General features: G+C 40.8%; 2 protein-coding genes across 6 annotated transcripts; both read right to left on the bottom strand.

Annotated features, from left to right (window-relative positions):
• Nucleotides 1-2,970: 2,970 nt before the first annotated feature.
• Nucleotides 2,971-14,783, bottom strand: ap1ar (adaptor related protein complex 1 associated regulatory protein). Of its 3 annotated transcripts, none has more exons than XM_005456336.4 (10): nt 14,557-14,783; nt 12,209-12,257; nt 12,083-12,109; nt 11,746-11,771; nt 11,552-11,648; nt 11,273-11,371; nt 8,383-8,447; nt 7,850-7,923; nt 6,371-6,493; nt 2,971-6,072 (listed from the first exon to the last, which is right to left on the bottom strand). In XM_005456336.4, exons 1-10 carry the CDS (start codon nt 14,625-14,627, stop codon nt 5,807-5,809), a joined length of 897 nt encoding a protein of 298 aa, XP_005456393.1. In that variant the 5' UTR covers nt 14,628-14,783; the 3' UTR covers nt 2,971-5,806. The 3 variants fall into 3 exon arrangements, with proteins under 3 accessions (XP_005456393.1, XP_003451832.1, XP_025754107.1); XM_003451784.5 differs by having other exon boundaries at nt 8,383-8,444; nt 14,557-14,782; XM_025898322.1 differs by lacking the exon at nt 11,273-11,371 and having other exon boundaries at nt 8,383-8,444.
• Nucleotides 14,784-15,805: 1,022 nt separating this feature from the next.
• Nucleotides 15,806-21,841, bottom strand: cfap100 (cilia and flagella associated protein 100). Of its 3 annotated transcripts, XM_005456334.3 has the most exons (16): nt 21,739-21,793; nt 21,526-21,613; nt 20,611-20,688; nt 20,304-20,404; nt 19,945-20,155; nt 19,797-19,861; nt 18,968-19,131; nt 18,506-18,586; nt 18,177-18,346; nt 17,987-18,059; nt 17,388-17,430; nt 17,135-17,289; nt 16,856-16,985; nt 16,574-16,776; nt 16,203-16,296; nt 15,806-16,101 (listed from the first exon to the last, which is right to left on the bottom strand). In XM_005456334.3, the coding sequence occupies exons 3-16, from the start codon at nt 20,627-20,629 to the stop codon at nt 15,976-15,978; spliced, it is 1,635 nt and encodes a 544-aa protein (XP_005456391.1). In that variant the 5' UTR covers nt 20,630-20,688; nt 21,526-21,613; nt 21,739-21,793; the 3' UTR covers nt 15,806-15,975. The 3 variants fall into 3 exon arrangements, with proteins under 3 accessions (XP_005456391.1, XP_003451831.1, XP_005456392.1); XM_003451783.4 differs by lacking the exon at nt 21,526-21,613 and having other exon boundaries at nt 21,739-21,841; XM_005456335.3 differs by lacking the exons at nt 20,611-20,688; nt 21,526-21,613 and having other exon boundaries at nt 21,739-21,839.
• Nucleotides 21,842-23,488: the final 1,647 nt, after the last annotated feature.

Here is a 23,488-nt window from a genome sequence, read left to right as displayed (position 1 = left end):
GAATCTGTCATGCAACTCTGTAATCCTTTGCATTAGGAAAAATGACACACTCCTTCCTCCTTCGGGCTCTGTAAACGTGTCCCTTCTGGCTGTAAGTTATGTGTTCAAACGTGACCAGTGGAACTATCATATTTGTTTTTATAATGTAACGCAGTGGGATTTGGTAACCCCACTGTCGTACGGTTGCCGCAATGCAGCTTGGAGTTTACATTGGTCTAATTAAATATTCACAGCGGATGGTGACGTGAGCTCAGTCTGGAAATCACACTTACACTTAAGCTTGTGTATCAAAATGCAAGATATTCAAGAATCAAATGCATTATTCTTATGTATGTATTCCCTTAATGCTTTCAAGGCAACTTCTATGGGGAAATTCCACCTGCAAATCATCATTGTGTAATGCTATTGATCCTTTGCAGGAGGAAAACTACTACTGACACTATTACAGTTCATGTCATTCAGGTGTACAAAGCTTTCTTTGTTCCATTAAAGGGGATATATTCAGTTTTTTTTCTATTTTCTTATAAATATACACTTTTCGGAGATTTTGGTCCATACTGGCATATTGACATCAAAGTTAGTGGAGATTGGCTGGCTGCACATCTATGACTAGAAGCTCCCGTTCTGTTACATCCCAAAGGTGCTCTACTGGAAAGAGTTCTGGTGACTGTGGAGGCCGTTTGAGCACAGTGAACTCATTGTCATGTGAAACCAGATTTGAGTTTTGTGACATGATGCACTGTCCTACTGGAAGGAGCCATCAGAAGATGGGTAAAGGAATGGATATGGTCAGGAACTATACTCGGGTACGTTGTACCACGGCACGGCAAAAAGTGTGTCAAGAAAGTATCCTCCACACCATTAGACCCAGCAGTCTTAAGCGTTGATACGAGGCAGGATGGATCCGTGATTTAGTGTAGTTTCATGTAGTTGGCGTCTGAACTTGCCATCCAAATATTACAGCAGAAATTGTGACTCATCAGACCAGGCAACAATTTTAGCGAGACTGTGTGAATTATAACCTCAGTTCCTTGTTCCTAGCTGACAGAAGTAGCACCAGTTGTGGTCTTCTGCTGCTGTAGCCCATCTGCTTCAAAGCTGGGCATGTTGTTTGTTCAGAGATGCTCTTCTGTATACCTTGGTGGTAATTTGAGTTGCCGGCCATTCTCCTCTGATGCCAATAAGACATTTTCACCCAGAGAACTGCTGCTCACTGGATTTTCCCAGCGGTTTCTGAAATACTCAGAGCAGCCCATGTGGCACCAACAATGATGGCATGTTCAAAGACACTTAAATAATTTTTCTTCCCTGTTCTGATGTTCCATTTGAACTTCAGAAGGTTCTCTTGACCATGTTTGACTATGATGGTCTATTAGACATAGTCAAAGCTTGAAACAATTAGGTCAGATTAAATTAAAGTATTCCCTTCAAGGCAAAGGTTCAGGCTTCAGACAGTTTTTCAGCCCTTTGTGATGTAATAGAGAGATGTTCCTAATGGTGCGGTCACGCCAAGCAAAGTTTTAGCTTGGCGTGATTATATGAAAAAGTCTATACAATGAGGCAAACTGAAATAAATTTGCCCAGCTGTTGGCCATACAGGTAACTCTATGATAGCACAAGTTAAAACACTTTAGCTCTGGTGAAAAATGTTCTCTACCCTGTGTTATGAAAAACCATCAGCTGGGATTTTCCCATGGACTGCAGATTCTCTTCTGACGCCACCAACAGTCAAAATGTCACTGTAACTAGACAGTTACCAGTTGTACTCCCTTCTTGTCCTGGTGGCTGTCAGGGGCAAATATTTTCAGGTTTCCAACAAAACAGACTTCACAGGAGCAAGTAAACCTAAACTTTGCTTTGCAGTTGGTGCGAGTGCTGTTTAAACCTTTTTGTGAGGGACAGCCAATCATAAGAAAGCTGGCTTGTGATAGCAGCTAAACTGATGGGCTGCACCAACTGAAATAATGATGATTTTTTTGAAACTGGGAATCATGCAAAGTCATTCTAGTAGTCTCCAACAATAGATAAAAATAAATAAATAAATGGAGCACAATAGATCAGCTTCATGGACAGACAGGAGATTACAGATATACAGGTTGTATTTTTCTTATCAATAGGAAGTCTCACTGTTCAGTTAACTGGCTTTCCACTCCTTTTGTGGTTATAAAAACTTTTTGTAGTTTTTGCTAAGCCATCATCCGTGTGGTTCACTCAGAGGTCAGCTGTCAGTGCAAGCACTTTGATTGACAGGTGATCAAACAGGTTAAGTATACACTGTTCAGGTAGTATGCATTTATACAATATCTGTGGGTGATGAGCCAGTCTTTTGAACTGAACAAGCACGTAGTGTTGACATAGTTTTGAGCTGAACCCTTATGTGTCACACTGTTCTCTTTGACTGCCCGCCTATTGTGCCCGTCACAGTCAGCTACACAAATCCTCTTCCACCTCCTTCAAAAATAAAATTGCACAATGCATCACTTCCTGTTCACCAAAGTTTTTTTTTTTTTTTAAACACCAAGCCAACGTCAGGCACATCGTGTTCAGAACAGCAAGCGAGTAACATATTCATGAACTGACGGGAAGCTGAATCACAGCCGTGTTTGAAAACAAACAGCAGTAAACTTGGTGGTCGGCCTCAAGACACCAAGGTGATTTTTGATTGGTTGGAGAAATCAACCTGTCCTGAATTTAGTCACACGCAAGACGACTGAGACCCGAAGAGTCGGTTGCTGCAATATTAGAGAGCTAGAAAGAATGCCGCCTGTGGATGGCTGGGAGCAACCATTCAAGGGAAAAAAAAAAATACTGTACCGTGTGAAGCCATCAACTATCATCAATTTCTCCATACACATAGTAAAAATGCTAGGTTATGTTTCAGCCAGCTACTTCAAATTGCTCTTTTTAAATCTACTTAAATTTTTTTTTAAAGAAAGTAAAACTCAGTTGTGCAATAAAGAGATACAAATATTCACCATAAAATGAGTAGGTTTAGTGGTTGTTTGTCCTTAAATGGATACCAACTTTTATAAAATGATTTCCTGTTTTGTGGGTGAGTTTAGGTATCAATCAAGCCACTGACAGTGGTGGCTAAACAGTGCAGCATTAAAGAGAGACGAAGCCCCAACCCAGGTCATGGTACATCCATTCAGCCTCCGCGTACGATCTATGTTAAAGGGGATCTTTTATGCTTTCATATGCGTGTGTTGCAAATAACGAGGCCATCTGTGCAGGTAATCACTATGAGCCAAAAACGTCAGAGCTCTAAATGTTACGAATGCACAATGCTATTGTACAGGATGTATCAAAAAGAATAATCCCATTTTAAAAGTGCTTTCATTCGATGTTCACAGGAAACAATCTAAACATGTACCATTTAGAAAGAGGGCATTCGTGAGTTTCACTTGGTTCCCGGTTGGTAGCATAACAACAGCAGTGGCTGCAGTGACTGCAGACATACCCACAGAAGTAGGGGGGCAAGTTTGACTTTCTCATGGACATAAGGCGTGTGTCCGGCGTGGGGATGCATTGAGCAGTTGTGAGCATTGTGTGTCAAATTTTACATTCAGCCATGCATTTTAAAGATTTAATTTTCTACATGTCCATTACTTTTAAAAATATAGCTTTTGGAAATCAGATGACTCTTTTGATACACCCTGTTCTCTTAATTATGTATAATGTCAGAAGTGGATCGCCCTAATATGGTTAGGTCATTTAAACAGGTCTGGCCGACACACTGTTCAAATCTTCCATTTACGAGAGTCAGCCAATCAGAAGATAGTGAGCTTAATGAGACAGCGGCCTTAAAGGGGGAGGGCCAAAAGTAAAAATTTAGAGCATAAAAGGTCCCCTTTAAATTTTGCAAACAACTTCTGTGTAGCCTCTCACTTACTACTTTGGTTTGTACTTTTGATTTATTTTTTTTGCCAGAAACATTCAAACATTCTGTCAGAGTCAAGTGTCAAGATTACTTTAAAAATGACAGATTACAAACTCAGTTGGTCTGTAGTTAATGTACCTGAAGCTCGGGACTTTCTTTCCCCCCATGATTTTATTTTTTCCCTTTATACTCAGAGTGACAAAGAATCAATTTTTGTTCTTTTTAAACAGAAATTTACAGTGATGAGTCAAATATGCTATACTCACAGCAAAACATAACACTGGGGAAACAAAAGGAAACAATATATTATACCGCACTCAAATATTAGGAAGGAAAATTAACCAGTGTCTCGTGTACACACTTTGACAGCAGTGCAAGTCAGTGGATCAGGTTCATTTCGGTAAAATCTTCTAAGATCTGAATCGACAAAAATCAACACATTGCAGGTGCACGCATACGCCGATTCAAACTAATTAAAACTGATTAATGTGAAAAGCTATTGTCCCGACTCCCGTTCAACAACATGTGACAGGTTAAGATAAGAAGAAAAAGTAACGAAGAACAATTAAACCCCCTTCCTTAGTCAAAGCAGCACTGGATCACCGACGCTAACACCACAGAACGTTTTTGGGTTTGATCTTTTTCGTTCAATTTCAAAATATTGCTTTCAATGATTTCCCCTCATATCACTAAAAAGTTCAAATTTCATAAGAGCTAAACACTCAGACCTGATTTGTCTCCTTCAGTAGGTTTAGGTGAAGGATGCCTCCTGTTATACTCTGTAATGATTTCACTGTGCTTCAGAGCAAATATTCACACGATACTTGGAAAAGCCTGAATGTTGTTACAAAGTTACAGTTCGAGAAGTTTTTTTTCTGTATTTGATTAGCATCATGACACAGTTTCATATGGGGGCTCTCAATTACAAGAAAGGAGGCTTATGACTTCAGCCGAGGGTCACCACGATGAGGTCAGCTTTTTGTCAGAGTGCATGCACTGACCTCATATTGTGCATGCCTTTTTTTTCGTGAGCGCTCACGGCTGACATGCAGTGTTCACCTGTGCTGTCTCGTATAGCCTGCTCCACTGATTCACTGAGAGATGGTTTAATCTTTCCTTCAGCAACCTTCCAGTGGAATTCACCTCCCAATCATGCATCAAAGTAAAGAACAGACGGATTTTCTTTTTTCCCCTAATTTAAACTGCTTTTGTGCTTCTGTGGATTTTTTCTCCCTACATGTAAAGAGATCCAAGAATAAACCAGCCTTTTCCCCACTGAGGTGCTGAGTGAGGTGTTGGCCTCAGCACTGCACTTGGTCCCCAGGTACTGTTTGACTGTTCGCTGCTGCTAAATAGTTAGCATAGGTCAAATGCAAAGAACAAATTAGCCTGCTGGGATTTTAAAAGTACCTTTATAAATGATCCAGAATGACTACTTTACCCACAGACAGTGGGTAAAGTAGTCCAATGACCAATGTGTAGATTTTCCTGCACAATTACTTCACGCGCAAGCACTGAAATGTGTCCAGTTACACCAGTCAGTATACTGGAGGGTCAATCTGCTAATATAATAACATTTCACGCCTGGTTGGTTGGTGATGAATTGGTTTGTATACGATCACCTGGGTGCGTTAGATAAAAAGCACTTGTTGAACAATGTGTAAGACGGTCGTGGATACAACTGATCAGTTACAATTCATTAAATGGTCGTCTAGTTTAGCAAATGAAGGCACTGAAAAAATGAGTCTGATAAACGTCACCACACTGTTCTGTAGTGCAGAGGTACACACATGTTCCTGCAGTATCACAGTTTCGTGACAGTATGAAGAGCATGTAAGGAACGACATTTCCACTTCATGAGGCAAAAAAGCTGGTGAGCCTTGACGTGAGGAGGCGGGCCGCCAATGTCTCCTTTGGTGCTGGACACTATCTGTCTTGGTTGTCCGACCTGAGGCCGCAGTCCGAGGAGTCCTCAGAGGGAGTGTCTAGGACAGGATTGACAAACCCTTCGAATTCTGCAGTGTCCTCTGGGTGGGTGCTCACAAAATCATTCTCCCACTCCAGTGCAGTGGAGTCCTCGGAGGCTGAGGTCGGCCCGCTGTTCATTTGCTTGCTGCCTGGCCTCAGGGCTGCGCGCAAGATGTCCTCCTCCGTTCGAGACCTCTCCCACACTGGAAGCGCACGATTGATTCCTACAACGCAGAGACATGAGGTTTGATTCTGACAGAAGAGCAGTAACTGATGTCAAACAGCAGAAGGTCCACGGTGGAAGTCACAAACCGTATATATTACATAAGTGTGTTGCCTTGAAACGTACACAGGCAAAGACTGGATATAAATGACAGATGTAGCAGCAGAGAAATGAAAACAAAAGAGCAAAATATTTTTCCAAATAAATTAAAATACTCTTGGAATTCTATGAACAAGAGGGCTCATCACATGCATCACTATCCTAATCAAACTTTTCAACTTCAGTCAGAATGTTCTTACCTTCCTCATCTTCCCACTCCAGATCTAGTGAGGTACCGTCATCGTTGGTGGAGCGGGTCTTGGTGGTGAAATCCCAGCTGCACTCCGTGTTTGGAGTCACCACATTTGTGTCAGACGGGAGTCCTGGGAACAAACAGAAAGCATGTAAACCTGACCTCTCATGAATATATACTCGCAATGTACAACAAAATGATTATCAAAATGTATCTCGATACAGCCGGCAGTCGGTTTTTGTAGTTTTCAACAAGTCGCAGAGGTCCTCCGAGCAACCGCAGCTCATTCTTCTTTGGCAAATCTCTCAAGTTCCTCCAGATTTAATGGTCCTCTAGCGTGGACGCTGGTCTTCAGTTCACCCGACAGATTTTTAAGGCAATGCTTTTGTGCAGCCCAGTCAGTAAGTTCACTTACTGACTGGGCTGTAAGTGAACAGTCAGTAAGTGAACTTACTGACTGTTCACTGACTGGAGGTAGTTCTTCACCAGGAGCGACATGTTTTGGGTCGTTGTTGTGTTTGAAGATAAAGAGACGACCCAGACCCAGGTTTGTTTCTGACTGCTTGAGGTTTTCTTTTAAAATCTTCATGTATCCTCCCACCACCGTGCTTCACTGTGGGGACAGTGTCCTTTGAGTTGTAGAACTCTCACTTCTTTCTCTAAACATCAGCAAAGTGTCTGTGGCCAAAGAGCTGTAGCTTTATCTCCTCTGACCAGATGACGCTCTTCTAGTGTGGATTATCTATCCCCAGGTTGTTCTTAGCACACCTCAGTCTGGCTTGAAGGCGTGTCTTCTGCAGAAGGTTTTCCTGGTCTCTAACCTCGCCGCTCATTCCTGTGCAGGGCTCTAGTGATTGTCTCCTTCAGACTACTATTTCAAACTTGGCTAAGTCATTCACGGGTGTCTTGGCAGTTGTTCTGGGGTCTTTAGAAACATCTCTCGCCATTTTTCTTACTAGTCTTTTGCTTCCCACCGCTGCCAGGCGTGTTCTGTACTGTGTGTCTGTCTTTACATTTCTTGATGATACTCCTCACTCCAGTTCCTGACACTTGGAAACACTGTGATAACTTTGTATATCCTTCTTCTGTTTTTTCTTTTTTCTTCTTCTGTCAAATCTTTTTCTCAAGTCTAAGCTGATTTGTTTTGTAGGCTTTTTTTTTGTATCATGCTTTCTCAAGTAACAGCTCGAACCCTCCCTCAGGTTTTTATACTGTGTATAAATTGAAGCTAGCACTCAGTGTTAACTTGATTTTACAAGCTTTGAGCATTAAAGTCACAGTTAAGGCAGAATAACAAGGTCACAACCCCGGTCACTTTTGTTGTTTTTTTAAAAAATATTTCATACATTGTGTACAAACAGAAATAACTAATGCTTTCTAAAGAAAACTAGTATGTTTAGATACGCTATGTTTCTCTGCTCTGTTAAAAAAAAGCACCTGGGAAGAGGTTGACAAAATTTAAATTTCATACAGATGGTTCACTCACTGTTGCTCCTGAAAGCTTCAGACTGGGCTTTAACATTTTGGAGGTAGGCATCAAAATCTTCCCCAGAGGTTTGTCTGAAACCAAAGAGAATAAGACATATTTAGCAGCAGTAAAGCACAGGAATCCCTCCAGTCCAGCGTACTTTCATTATTTCTGCTGCTTTCATGTGCAGTGAAAACGAATGAAGTATTTACTACAGAGACTGGACAGCTTGCAGCACTAAAATCTGCTCTGCAGTCTACACACTGTCTGGCTGTAGCAGCAAATTCATGTGCACTTCATTACACAGATGTGTGTTTTGAACCTCCACAAAAAACAACAACTAAAAAGACATGGTATAAGACTTTTCCAGGCAAATTCAGCCATAAATGTTAATGACTAAACAGTCGATTAGCCAGAGGCTGCAAGTTCTGGTTTTCCAGTCTTTCTTCAACAAACACACCATTACTTAAATCCTCCTGCAGAGTCCCATGACCCGAGTTTGTCCTCAGCTCAACAACTACGCCGTTGTCTAATGAACTTAACTGACTCACTTTCTTTGCTGGGTTTCACCGCCGGAGCCATCTGCTTTCCCCCGTGTCCTCTGGGCAGACAGCTGCTGACAAAAACACCACAGATCAACTAAAAAGATAATCTCATTAGAAATTTCACAGGATTGAAATACACACTGGATTCATTTGAAAGCCATTAACAATTTTGGCATTATCAAGGAAAAATGTGATCATACATTTTTGAACAGATGAAGAAGAAAAAGAAAAATAAGCAACACCAAAGGAGCAGTGGAATGTGACCACAGACAAATGGCAGTCCTGGTAGTTGTCCTTTTTTTCTTTAGATCAGCGGTCCCCAACCTTTTCTGCACCACAGACCGGTTTATGTCCGGCAATATTTTCACGGACTGGCCTTTAAGGTGTCGTGGATAAATACAACAAAATAAAACCAGTAACGGTACCAAAAAGAAGAAGATTTATTCATAACACACAGGAAAAGACCTGGGGAAACCGAGTTAACGATAAAAACAACAAAAAAATAACGATAAAAACCGATAAAAACCCTGAAAACCATAAATTTCACATTGAGCCTCTTGCAGCCCGGTACCAAACGACTCACGGACCGGCGCGGGGGTTGGGGACCGCTGCTTTAGATCACATGAACAGAAGAGTACATATGAAACCACCATAGTGGCCAAAATTCCTGCTTGATTATTGCTACATGCCAACAGTCTAGTTTCTCTTTGTAAAAATGTGCCTGCAGGGACTGTAATCACTGTAAATATCAGCCCTTTTATGGACCTTTTTTCTTCTTTCCCTGCTTGACCTTAGAAATAAAGCCCATATCCAGATTTATATCCACTGGCACCTTTGCCTCTCTGCTGTAACGCAAATAAACTCCTCCTAGTTTATTTTGCTCGCTTTGTCAACAAGGTTCCTGCAGCATTTCAAAACCCAGCCTCAACTAATGACAAATAGGACCAAACAATGCTGGAAAGATACGCTTGGACTTTGCTATACATGGAATAACTACTACTTGCCGTACTATTCAGCACGTCACTGCCTGAAGTGCGTCAGAGAAAACAACCTAATTCACACATGTACATGTCCTGTACAGGATTTCTGCCTGACAACAGCTGACAGCAACCCCCTACGGTCCCACCATTATTAAATGACCCCCCCCAGCAACCAAAGCAAGCTCATTTATTTACTGCAGTTAGTAATTTTAGGTTAAGTCTTCTTGCTGCTATATTATATGTAGTTGAGATCTACTATGCAATAACATATATATATATTTTGGCAATTTTTCAACTTTTTCTAATCTAATGTATCTGGTTGTGCTAATGTCTTTCCCGGAGCCGTCAGACTCCTCAACACTCAGTAACTGGACTGACACACACACACACACACACACACACACACACACCTCAAGCTACTTTGTGCACAATGCTGAGTCTTTTGCACAACCCACTGTCATTGTTGCACTTTTCTATTGCACAGTCTGTATCGCTCTGTTCTGTCTGGTGTTGCAGTTTCTTTGTTTTGGGGTTTTTGCCATTTTTCTTGCGCTCTTTATGTAGTCCTGTGTTGATTGTCTGTTATATGTCATATGTAGCGCCATGGTCTTGGAGGAAAGTTGTCTCACTTCACTGTACCACTGCACTTAGTTGACATGACTATAAAGCCACTTGACTTGACTTGAAAAGGAGAAATGGCCACATTATGCTGTGACCTTAGTGCCCCCTAGTGTTTCAGGCCCTGTAAATCCACGCAAAAGCAAAAGGATAACAACAAGTGGCAACTAAACTTACAGGCTTTTCTTTTTTTTTTTTCGTATGAGTCTTGAACAATCCTTCTCCAAATTTAACAGCCAACCTGCAGCAAAGTTAGGGAAACATAAGACCTAGGTTTCCTTGGTTTTAATGTCAGATTCTTCAAGGATTTCAATGATCCACGGGAAGTCAACAATCTCAAGCAAAGACAAACAGTACACTTCCATGAGCAGACAACAGTGATGAAGGCTGAACAGAGAAAGGTGGACTAGTGCAAAAATAATCACTGTGAGCTGAAATTAAGACTGGCTACTTCTTTTCCTCCTGCCTGGCTGCTCCATCTTCAACATCTTTTGTCCAAAACATCCACTGTCCCTCCCCTGCACATTTCCAAACCATCTCAGCCTTGCATCTGCACCTGAGCTGTCCCTCTGATGTACTCACTTCTAATTTTGTCCATCCTGATCCTGGCAGAAACCTCAACACCTCCAGCTCGGCCTCCTGTCACTTTGTCAGTGCCACTGTCTCCAAACCGTACATCACAGCAGGTCTCACCATCTTGTAAACCTTCCCTTTCACCCTTGCTGCTATACATCTGTCACAAATCACCTCTGACACTCGTCTCTACCTGCTCCACCCTTCTTCACCTCTCGTGTGCTTTGAATGGTTGACCCCAGGTATTAGAACTCATCCACCTTCACTTCCTCTGCTTCTTGAATCTTCAGCTTTGTATCTGCCTCCCTCTCATTCATAAACATGTATTCTGTCTCGCTTCATACCTCCACCCCTCCAGACTCTCTTCATAGATTACAATGCCATCTGCATTCCTACTGTGGTTATATCAAGGACACAAGTCCCACCCACCAGTCAACAATAAGAAGGATTGAATTTAGGGGAAAGAGAGCCAGAAGGACTTATTTCACTAAGGCCCAGTAAAAGACAAATATTGTGACTTATATAAAGTTATTGTATTTCTGGTCAAGAAGAAAAATAGAGCTGGAAATGAGCATCATAGGTCCCCTTTAAAAATACATTTAAAAAAAACAAAACAGAAAATGGAAATCCTGGGAGGTCTCTGCACAGAGGGGCCAGCAGCTTAGAGGAGGAGGTGCTTTAGCCGAGCAGTAAGGTAAAGAAGGCAGCGCTCAGTACCCCCTCACCTCCTTCAATTTTCGTTCACGTGCCAGCCTGGCGGCCTCACGCTGGGCAGCATTTCTAGCCTCCTCTTCTAGCCTCAACTTCTCCTCTTGTGCCTCTAACTGAGCAGAAATAATGAAATGAAACAAACAAGGAAAAGAAAAAATTAAAAAAAAACAGAACAGAAAATTACAAAAACAGAAAAAACAATGCAGCAAATTAAAGGTAAGCCAAAATAAGTCAACAAACACAAAATGAAACCATGAGGGCTGTTAAATCTTGACATGGACAGGTGGCCTCACCTCGGCTCGCAGCTTTTGGTCTAAGAGGATCTGTTTGTCTGAGATGGCAGCGTAGCGGTGCTCTTTGAGGTTCTTGATCTCATCATCACTGATGGGCCTGGTGGAATAACGAGAACACATATTACTGTTTTTGTTTTCTTTTTTCACGCCAGACATTATTAGCTTTTTCTATACATCTGAGCAGGATCTCTTACCTCGGGCAGGGCTGTGGGCTCTCAGCCTGCAACGCAACATACACAACATACATTTTAGCAGATAGCTCTGAAATCCACTAAGAAATGCATCTACCCTGCTGCACTGACTCAAGAAGTGCTACTCTGGGACTGAGCGGAGAGTAATCGAGTTACTCTCTGGGAGGAAAAATGGATGACTCCCATATCACAGGGATGGCCACATCACATCGTTTTCTATCCATCATGAGCCGAGCACGGCAATCATGGTCTGATCCAAGGAGCATAATCCAGCTTTTAATTAGAAAACAGCATTTTTTTTTTTTCACAGACGTATTTAGCTCGTAAAATCTAAACTTACCTCATCACTTTCTACCAGATTCTCAAACTGAAAAAAAGAAATAAATAGAAAGCACAGTTAGACTCGTAGCATTAGCTTAAACAGTCAGTATTAAGAAAGGTTCAAATAAATAAATAAAGTACACACTTCGATTGTGTAATGCTCCCCTGTGGTGCTGCTGCGGAAGTATTTTGACCTGCAGGAAAAATTAGGAGAAAAAAATACATTTCAGACAGCAGGGGTACCAAACATAAGGCTTGGGGACCAGAATCGGCCCAGTTCCAAGTTCCAGTTTTTTTCCCCACTATGTACTTTAAATTTTTATTTTTAACAAACTCAGAAACCCCCCCAACAATTTTTGTGAATTAATGTGAATTGTTCTGTTTTAGTTGCAATTACTACAATAACTTTATTTTCTTTAATTTTATACATTTATTCAAGATTAAACATTTCTGTCATTTACTACAGCAGCATTTTGTTATCATGTAGAAAAACTGAGACATGCTAGACGTACTATTAAAACTGCAACTTTCTTCTTATATTAAATGGGAATGATTTTGTAGTTAAACATCTTTGCAGTGACAGAAAGGGCTGTTTCACTGGTTTGGCCCACAGTGTAAAATGACTTTGACATCCCTGATCTAGAGTATAATGAATGGGAAAATATAAATTAGCTTCAGCACTTTTCACTTTCCTGTCTCTTCTTCATATTGTTAAAAATACATACCAAGTCTGTTTCTGATGCTTAATTTTCAAAATAAAATAAAAAAATTCAAAATAAAAGACCCAGTGTGAACTAAATACCTATTTCTTGAAACTCCCTTGGTCTGATACAAAGCCTTGTGAATGTCTTAAAATAATGCTAAGGACCCATTTGCATGGTATGAATTTGATGTTTGAATCCACAATGCCAGAGTTATGGCATCATAAACCGGGAACAGGGGCTTCATAAAGGAAATGAAGTTAAAAAAAAGCATGAACCTATAGCCAAATCTCAAAGCGATGGAGCTCTACAGGCAAGTTTTTTCTGTTCCACCAGTTTCATGGAAGAAGAGTCAGCTGTACGTAGGTGAACAGATATTAGCATAAACAAAATCTATGAACTTTGTATTGTGAAATTTCCCACATAAATATTGATCTGTCACTGTCAGGCCTGTGAAACAGGAAACAGGTTGTTGAGTGTTGGCTGTACAGTTTGTGTTCAACTGTAGTCTGAATCCATTATTTTGTGTGACTTTTGGGTGGTGCTGAGTCACCACAGCATGCAGCTCCACATGTTTGATTTGGAGGAGCTGGATGGCCTTTCTGACCCAACCCACATGAGGACTTGAGGCTAGTTAAATACTTTATGTGGAACAAACTGTACATGAGAAAGCTTTAGTAAACAGATGTAACTTAAACTGAAGTGGCCTGCTGACAGCCTCACCTGCCCTGCATCGAATACTGCCAATTAACATTATTGAGTTGTGACCTCCATGTTGTGCCATTTATTTAGGATTTACAATAGTCAAACCTAAGAGAGAAAAAAAAACTGGGTTTTTTTCTTCTTCATTTTAATGACTGCCAGTGAGAGCGTGACTTAAAATCAGGGGCGGATCTACAGGGGGGCAAGAGGAAGGGGGGCAACTGCCTCCCTGCTGTAGAGCCTCACCCTGCCAGCTTTTCTACTTTAAAAATAATCACCTGTGCTCAACCATTTTAGTCTCATTTATACCTAAAAATTATCTTAGAAGAGATAATGATACAATAAATATTTTAAATATTTATTTAAAATTTTAAAATTTATTTAAAAATATTTAAAATGTTCTAGGTCTGCCCCTGCCTAAAGTCTGTAGACACCTTTGTTGTAATGCCACTTCGGGCCAAGTTACAACTACTACTGTGGTACGATCAATAAAGTGTTAGCGCTACTGTCAGCTCCATTATATAAATCTATGGATGAAAGTGTGAAAGTGTTGCTGGTAGAGTGAAAGCCTTTCCTCACCTTAACAAAGCACAAGGTAAAGTCAGACTAAAAAGCATCAATTATTTACATTCAACTGGGTGACACAACAGCCTGAAGCTAAGGCAAATAAACAGGCAATTAATCCCAGCAGCTAGCCAAGCAGCCAAACTGTCCATATATTAGTCTACATGATTGTGTGTGAGCTCTCCAGAAGCTCTGTCAGCTGTGCGGTCATTATCAGACCTTAGCTAAGCTACATGTCTACAGCTAAACTCCTGACACTAGGGGTGGGGTCTTGATTCCCACTGGCATTGGCTGACTGCAGGTTATAGACAGTACAGCTAGAGGCTAAACTAGCTGATCCGTATCTCTGGTTTACAACATCACCGTCTGTAGTAATAGCATCCCTACATAACTGCCCAAGTCCTCACAGGCAGACTGCCGTGTCAAACTACCGGCCAGCCTCATCAGCAAGCAGATAACACCGCTTCGGGTGATGCTTGCATGCTAGCTAGCTAGCTCAGGCAGCTAAAGCTCACAGTTGACTCACCCGCCTCCTCGCTGGATCCTGTTGGTTTCTCTCCTGAAGAGCCCCACACAGTATGCCCAGCAGTTACCCATCGCATTGTCAAATATTCCTATGGTCCGGCTGCCTATCGCCTGACAGCTGCTGGAGCATTAGCGTTGGCAGCTACATCTCCAAACGTACTCCTCTCGCTCCAGCCACTTCCTCATCCTCCTGTCTTCCTCTCCGGCTGATGACAGAGCACAGATGAAAGTGAAACATCACCACCTGCTGTCCTCTACGTGAAGTTTTCAGAAGGGCCAAAATAAAATCCAAATCCAAAAATAAAAAAATAAATAAATGACTCAGTGAGAAAGTAAATGTGCTAGAAAAAAATGTATCGCAAATAATATTTTACTATAATGATCATGGGTATGTATTTAATGTTCTCCCACTCCTCCAAGATGCATCAATCAGTCTGAATCAAACCTACTTTATATAAACTGCGAGGGTACCAGTATCATCAGCATATATATAGCTTTTGGGAATATTTTCGATTCATTCATGATTCATTAATTTGTTTGCTATGCGTGAACAGACATTTTTTCATCTGAAAATATACAGTGGTATAATGAAGATTAAAACATAACATGAGAAATTTACACGTGTGTTTTCATACATGAGCAAAGCAATTAAATTTCACACACCTGGGAAAAACCTACCAGTGTGGTAAGTTTTTGCTAATATATATATAAAATAAATAAATAAATGTAGGTATTCACTTGACAAATTGCTTTTTGAAAGTTAACTTGGTGTTTATTGGCTAGTGTGAATAACTACTATTTTCCCCATATTTTTAATAGTATTTATTCTATGTGGTCTCTATGTTCTCCCTTTTTTCCCACCCAGCAATATGTGAGGCCCTTGCTGAGTCTGATTCTGCTGGTGGTCTCTTCCTGTTAAAAGGGAACCCTTCCTTCCCACCACTGAAGTGCTGCTCATACGGGATTGTCCATGTGACATTAGATTCAAACTCTAATTGATATTAGAGTTTGAATCTAATGTCACATGGACATTGACTTCACATAAAGCACCTTTAAACAATTATTTAAAGAAACTAGAAAAAGCATTTCCTTGAGAAAATGCAGCGTGAATGCAGAAAATGTGAAGCTTTTGCCTGAAATGCTTAAACATATTTGAAATATTCAAAGCTCAGTTTTCTGAATGAACTTAATTGCATAAGATTAGCAAAATATCAGCCAGCTTAAGAATAAAAGGCAACAAAACCAAAAACTTTACCACAGTTAGATGGTTTTATTCTGCACTACAACGCTAAATTTGTAGCATCTCAGCTCATACATGTCATGATTGTGGCATCTGTGTGATAATACATGATCACTGATCAGTTTTTGCGTTTGAGGCATGATAGCACTTTCAGTTATTTTATTTTTTGTATTTTTTTTATCAGTCCGTGTTCTCAGTGCCAAAGAGGTATTCGTGAATCTCATCTTGAGCCGGGATACTGTCCACGTTGCTGACTTTGACTCTCTGGGTAACAGGCATATATCTGGGCATGAGCTTTTTCCCACTCTGAAAGAAAATCCCGAAAGTGTGCAACTGGATCAGTTTCTTTAAAAGTTGTAATTCATAAACAGTAAACTGGAGAATAGTGTCAATGGAAAAAGACCCACGATTTTCTTGGAGTCAGCCAGCGATCTCTCCGAGTACCTCCTCATCCTTTCTTTCTGTTTTTCTCTCTGCTCTCTCAGCTTGTCTTCACGCTCCCTGCAACATGTTGTAGAGAGAGTGGGAGGGTGTTTATATAACACTGCACTGTAATTTCTGCTAAGACTGGAAATAATACATTCAAGAAGAAAAAAACAACAACAACTAAAAACTAGTTTCTAATCAAAGAATTATGTTTTTTACCATTGATCTTGGCTCTCTTACCCATAGAGCCTCATACTTCTGCAGCTGTTACTGAAGATGTTTCAAGATGTTTTTTTACAGGTGAAAAATTCAATAGCCAAGTGGAACATTGAGCCACTGAGGCACACAGTACCTGGTCCTCCTCTCGCTGTCCTTGATCTTCTTCATTAACTCCAGTTTTTCTTCAGGGATGCTCTCAATGCTCTGCAGTAGTAAAGACAGCCGCTTCTCAATGTTGGCCAGCTTCTCTAAAGTGTTTAGATTGGTCACCCTGTCATCCACGCAGCTGCAGTGCACCTCTGCCACCTTCTCGCTCAGAGCATCCAGCAACACATCCTGTAGGTAAGCGAAGTGGTTACGAGGCCCTGTAAGAGTCACCGAGTGCAGCTTGGTGCAGCGGTGTATTCTGTGTTACCTGGTCCTGTGTATTCAGGGACACGTGGAGAAGGACCTTCCGCTCAAGCCTGGCGCCTCTCGCCTTCTCCTTCTTGATTCTCTCCTTCATTTCATTTATCTGCATTGTAATTTGTTCTTCATCCTTTTCACTTGACAGAAAGAAACCAGCAGTGAGAAAAGAGGGGAGCTGGAATAACCAGAAAACAGTAAAACCCTGAGTGTGATAAGAGCTCTGAAGCTGCAAGCAAAAGGAGATTTAGCAACTGGGTAATGTAACAGAGCCATGTGCCATGCTTACTGATTCTTCTTGGTTGTTTTCAAGGACTGTTGGAGCTGCTCCAGAGTCTCCTCCACCCTCGTAGAGTTCTGAATCAGGGACAGGTTCTGCTCCGTCAGCTCTGTCATCAGATCCAGCAGCTGCTGGGGATCAGTGAAATACAGCTCTGGCTCATCCTACAGAGAGGTGGGTAAGACACACCACTGTCAGTACTGAGGAGAAATATTCAAGCTGCTCCTTTAGTTAAGATAAGACAGGATCGGGAAAAACTGACCTCATAATCTGAGCTGTCACTGTCCAATTTAGGATCTGTGACTCTGCAATGACAATGTAAGAGTTTTACACCTGTGAGAGTAGTTACAGCAACACTGGAGAGGATTTTAAATTTGACCTTCTAGTTTTCTTTCTTTTTGCGGTTGTTGTTTGAAATACAAAACCTCTTTCTGGCTGAATTGTTACGACTGTGCTCACGCCTCTGTCAGTGCGCCCCAGGGAAGCTGTGGCTACAACGTAGCTTGCTATCACCAGTGTGTGAATGTGTGTGTGAATGGGTGGATGACTGAATGTAGTGTAAAGCGCTTTGGGGTCCATAGGGACTAAGTAAAGCGCTATACAAATACAGGCCATTTACCATTCATGTAGCTCATATATTGTTGCCAGTCACTGCTGGTCTTTCATTTCCACATTTTTCCTGTACAGGTTGTGAAGGCTTACAACGAGGGTGGCTTGTTTCAGACAGAGGGTGAATTGAGGGTGCTTTTAAGTGCTTAACCACCACATTCAGCACTACATCAAAACTATGAGACAAAAAGCAAATGTGCAGAAAAATTAAACAAAGCCATGAGTGAAACGAGAGTGCTGGTGCTCCCTTACAGACTGTCACTGTGGGCTGGGGACAGCCTGGTCTCTTGGATGGACGGCAGCTGTCTGCCTGGAGTCTCCAAACCTGCGTGCATGTTAATAAATGAAAGAATCATTTAAGTCAATTGCAGGACATTAAGCAGAGTACCGCCATGCTGGTCTCTGTTGCCTATTTTATGGTGATTTATTGGGCATTACTTGCCATTCCTAATAGCAGTGTCTTTAAGCTCCCTGTTCTGGTCCTCCTTGGCGCCTTTACCAGACATAACCTTTGACCTCTGGGCATCCTGCCACTCCGGAGGAGACAGCTTGAATAGAAGGTCCTTATAACTCTTGTAGTCTACCAGGATTTCTTCAAACCTGGCAAGTTCACTATGCAGAAGAAAGACTACATTAAAATCTACACAACATAAAAACTGTATCTTTAGCTGTAGTGCCTCTGAGTTCACCTTCTGGATAAACATGGTGACGGACTGAGACAGGGGTGATGCACTCACACATTTGATTTTTTCAAGATGATCTGAATGCTACCTTTTTATGGTGAGTATTTCAGCAGTTAGCCTCCTGATTTCAGAGTTCTTCTCCTGTGTTGACCTGGCCTCCTGTTCATACCTGGCAGCAGAGACAAACACGACTATTCACAAAGGAAGCTTTTAATCATCAGGGAAATGTTGTACAGGTACGGCAGAAATAAGAGTGTGTTCAGGATATTTTTCCTGTTGCATATTGTTCTTTATTCTCCTTTTATGAGCTGGGAAACAACAACCAAACATTCTTATTATAAAAAAAATACTTATTTCAAAATCTATGAGCTCTTCTTGACACTCTTTTTGGTATAAACATCGACATCAGTCAGCACGATTTATGTCGATCGACATCAAAATCAGGCCTACAGTACACAGTGGTGCATCCCTAAAACACTATTTTATGAAAATGTGATTTTAAATTGAATTTGCAGAGAAGCTAACAGGACAGCCACTGTTTAATCCTTACAGCGTTCTGGCCTCCACAGACTTCTTCTCATTCTCCCTGAGAAACTCTTCAAATCTGACGTTGTCTCTCTCAATGCTCCGCTCCAGGTGTTTCAGCAGCTTCTCTTCTTTTGCTATGGCCTCGTCCATCCTCAAAATCTCAGACCTCTTTGTCATCACAGATAACTGAGGAAAGGAGGACGAGAAGAAGATGAAGCCAGACTTGTATAATCTTAATGGTAATTAATAATAATTTCCCTATCTGTCTGTATATCTGAGATGACTTTAGTAAGAGAACAGAAGGGGATCATTAATTTTAACAGCAGTCATCTGCTTGTTCTAACACATGGGGGACATTCAAATACAGATATTTACCACTTCTGGTTAGACCAAACCCTACAGTTTACCTTCATAAATGTCTAAGATAATAAAAAGGCTGTGTTTAATTCTATCATCATAATTTTCATAACTCGGGCTGAAAACATTAAGAGCTGGTGGCGCTGAGTTTAAATGATGTGAACATTCACCAGGTGAGGTTAGAGCAGTAGGCCTGACACAAAATGAAGGATTTATTAACCTTTTCCGCATTAACTTGACTTTATCTCATCTGGCTGGATCTATAATGCTACATCAGAGGAAAAGTTTAATTTAACTAGAACAACATCAGTGATCCAGTCAGTGATGCTTATTTACAAGATTAATTTAATTTAGTTTAATTTCAAATATTGGGCAGCTGGGCCCTGTTTTAGTTCACTGGCTGAGTTTGGATGATAGTTATCCTCCATTAATACTTGACAGAGAGCTGATGCAAAAAACATGACAGCATATTAGCAGCTGCTGAAATCATTTACCTCCAGCACAGCTTTCTGTCGTTCCAGCGAGATTAAGGCATGCTTGTTGTCTTTTGTTACCTTTTCTGGGGACAGACGAGAAACAACAAGTGAAATCGATCGTATCTGATCAGATATATTTTGAATTTTCTACTCCTCTTCCACTTACCTTGTTTCATTCGTCCCCCAGATGTTTGCTTAGGGAGAGCTGTCCTACTCTTGATTGGCTTTAAATTCTTCATCTTCTCATTTCCCCCCTTCTTCTCCTCCTCCTCCTCATCCTCCAGTTCTCCCACCAGCTCATTTTTCAGCTTGGCCGTCACTCTTGCAGTGTGGGTTGTCTTCTCATCAATTGGCAGTGCCAGGAATTTACGCATCTCCTGAGCACAAAGGGCGAACAGCAGCATGACTTTAACACAACAAAGATCCATTTTTCACTTTTAGAAAATGCTGCCATGCCAGTATAATGCATGGATAGAAAATCTGTCATTTGGACATACATAAATGTGCAAAAGCACACACACAAACCTCTTTTTGGTCCTCTCTTTCGTTTACACGTAGCAGAAAAATGCTGTTGCTGTCTGGCACTTTGAACGGGCTCAGTTGAGTCCCCCTCTTCCTCCTTGTCCCTACACACGTTGGGAATCAAAGACAAAAACAACACAAGTTGCAACATTTTCTGTTATTTCTTTTTATTGTACAACTCAATTTTATTTTACAAATCTCGCTTCTCTCTGATGAAAACATATTTGGAACAGCAGCACAAATCAATCATGAGGCACTGATAGTACGCACACTGTAATGTGGAAAGCATGACTTTATAAAAGAAGCTTACTAAGCTTTGGCAATGACATATCTGAGGTACTTCTGACATCAGGGGTTGAATTAGCTTAGCATTTAATGTGGCTGCAGGCTGGAAAAGAAAACAAAGTTATTCTAGGCAGAACAGGAAGTTACATTTCTGAACGTTTCACACCCTAAAAGCCAGAAAGATGTCCTCTGGTGAGGGCGTCCTGGCAATTTCCACCTACAAGATTCCTTAATCTTTATTTATTTTACGTTCTCATAACAGACAGTTTTATTTTCAAAATACATTTACTATCATTAAAGGCATTGTGGGTTTTTTCCATACTAATTGGATCTATTTTGGTTGGAAACGTGGCGTGATCTCTGTAATGTCATCAGGCTCTGTGTAACAATACAAATATAAAGGCCACGGGAAGAGGCCCAATCAAACACCTGTGTGTGGTTGCGGATCATACATGCTTAGGGCTTTTAATTTAGATGATTACTTAAAGAATGTTATACTTGTTTGATGTATATTTGTTATATGTTAAATAAGTATTCTTAAACATGTATTCGTTTAAGTGACGTTGAAGGTGTCGGTTGGTATGTGTTGGTGCCAAATGGGCTGATGTGAGTATTTCAGAAACTGCTCGCCAGGATGTTCTGGGCAAAAAGTGTCTTGCTGACGCCAGAGAGAAGTAATTATAGTATTATAGTACTTGACACACTAATAATGTTTTGCAAAGCGGGCTAGAAAATATTTCTGTTTCTTATTTATTTTTTTTATTTTTTTTACGAGTTCCTGCTAATGTGTTGAAGACGCTTTTCAAAAGTAAAGTATGGTCAATGCATCATAAAAAACAATGAGTAACTTACTCATTGTTTTTTATGACGCATTGACCATTGAGTCAGAGCTGACAAAAACATTGTAAAAAAGTAATTAATTAATTTTAAAAAAATACACTTTTTATAACTTTGCCCCTAAGTAAGGGCTCATCTTTGCTGTTGAAATGTGACCGTCCTCCTGTGATTACATTAGCAGCAAGCAGACCCTGCCAAACCACAGATAAATAAATGAAGTTAGTTACCGCCGATGATAAAAAAAAAAGGTCAAGCTGCTGCAAAAGACAGATTTAAGAACATATTTGTATTGGTATTCATAATAAAGCTAACTCACCGTCTTATAATGCTGTACGTAAACAGATCGCAGCTAGCCGCCCCGCTGGCTCTGTGTACCGTTGTCATGGTGAATGTTGCCTTCAGGGCCTCCTTGTCATTTCTCCCTTATTATTTAGTCTTTTGTATAAATAAATAGGGAGGATGTCTGAATTTGTATTGCTAGTTTAGTAAATATGATGAAAAATAAACTAATTTAAGAGAACAGTTCCTTGTTATTCTGAAACACTGTAAGCATATTACAGGAAATGGTTTTCAAGCTGGCTCCTCACTACTGTGGACCGTGTTTGTTCTCCACTAGATGGCATGGACAGATCACAAAATCCATCTCAGGCCTCTCTGCACTGGATTGCCTTCATATGAAGAACCCAGGTTCCAAGATTAAAGAAAAGAAATACATGTTTGTAGCTGGAACCTATTCCGTCCTTATTTAACTCTCCAGCACTTCATCTTTCACTTCATCATGTGTATCAGTGAATATACTTAGAACCAGATACTGTATATTTCCTTCCCACGCATCCACACATGACCCTGCACATCTCCGCTCAACAAAGCAGCCCACACACTATGCTTGCTTGTAGGAAATCCCAGTGTCAGATTGTCAGGTTAAAGTAATGCAAACACACGGAGGAGTGTTGGCTCACACTACAGAAGGGGGCATGTTGTGTAAGAAAACAGAAATGGCGTCTTATTCACATTTGAAGGAGTGGCTTCAAGAGCAGGGATAGGGATTGGAAATCAGAAAGAAGAAGAGGCTCAAGGCTTTTCTTCAAATTCCCAACATTTCCCTCCCAGAATTCCTCAACTCTCCAGTAGAGAGGGGAAAACCTTTCTGAAGTGTATGGCTGCACAGAAAGATGCTTTGTACTGTAGATAAGACTACCATAATGCTATAAGTGCATTAGAGTATCTTATGGAACAGTACAGATTACTTCTAACTCCCCCGCTTATGCAGCCCAAAGACAGTGGATATTTGGTATTATATAAGAGGTGAACATTCAGCCTTCCGTGCAAGGCAAGACCAACAGCTTTCCTTTAATCAGAATCCATGCAGCCACCTTCAATTAACCCAAACCAACCTGAGAAATGATTACACACAGAACATATAATGATTTGAATGACTGTAAGAACTGAGAGAACTGAGTCCCCACCCCCAGCTCTTACAGTTTAACTAAGTTGGTTGAGTAAAAAACAAAACAAAAAACTGGACTCCTGTCATGAAGCAAACGTTACAGCAGAGTTGGAGCTGCCACGCTGTCAAGCAGCTGTTCAGAGATGCAGACTGTGCTTATGTCCATACGACTGAACAGCGGGGTTCAAACGCAGCCAACATTTTATAGTGTGAGGCTCTTTTGTAAGCGTGCCTAACATTATCATATATTATAAATACATATTATAAATCCACTTCTGATCAAATTATGCACACATATATGAATGCTTACCAATAGCATTTCATCATCATTCATATTAATAGTTAAATGGTTTAGTGATATCTGTGCATACTTCTGTAAGCAACAGTAAGGAGGTCTGCTAATGACCCGTGAAAGAGAAATATTTTCATACAGATGTACAGCACAGCGCAAATCATAGCATCATTCCATTTCTTTATATTTTGCTTCCAAAGAGCTCGACTTTCCTGTATTTGATTAGTAGTTCTCCAGGACATCTGAAGGAGAATAAAAGAAGAGGCAGACCTTAAAAACGATCTACAGCAGATGAAGAGTGTCTGATAGTCACATTCTTAACGAAGA

The sequence above is a fragment of the Oreochromis niloticus genome, linkage group LG2, assembly GCF_001858045.2.
Source record: "Oreochromis niloticus isolate F11D_XX linkage group LG2, O_niloticus_UMD_NMBU, whole genome shotgun sequence".
NCBI lineage: Eukaryota > Metazoa > Chordata > Actinopteri > Cichliformes > Cichlidae > Oreochromis > Oreochromis niloticus.
This window is presented reverse-complemented; position numbering and strand designations above follow the sequence as displayed.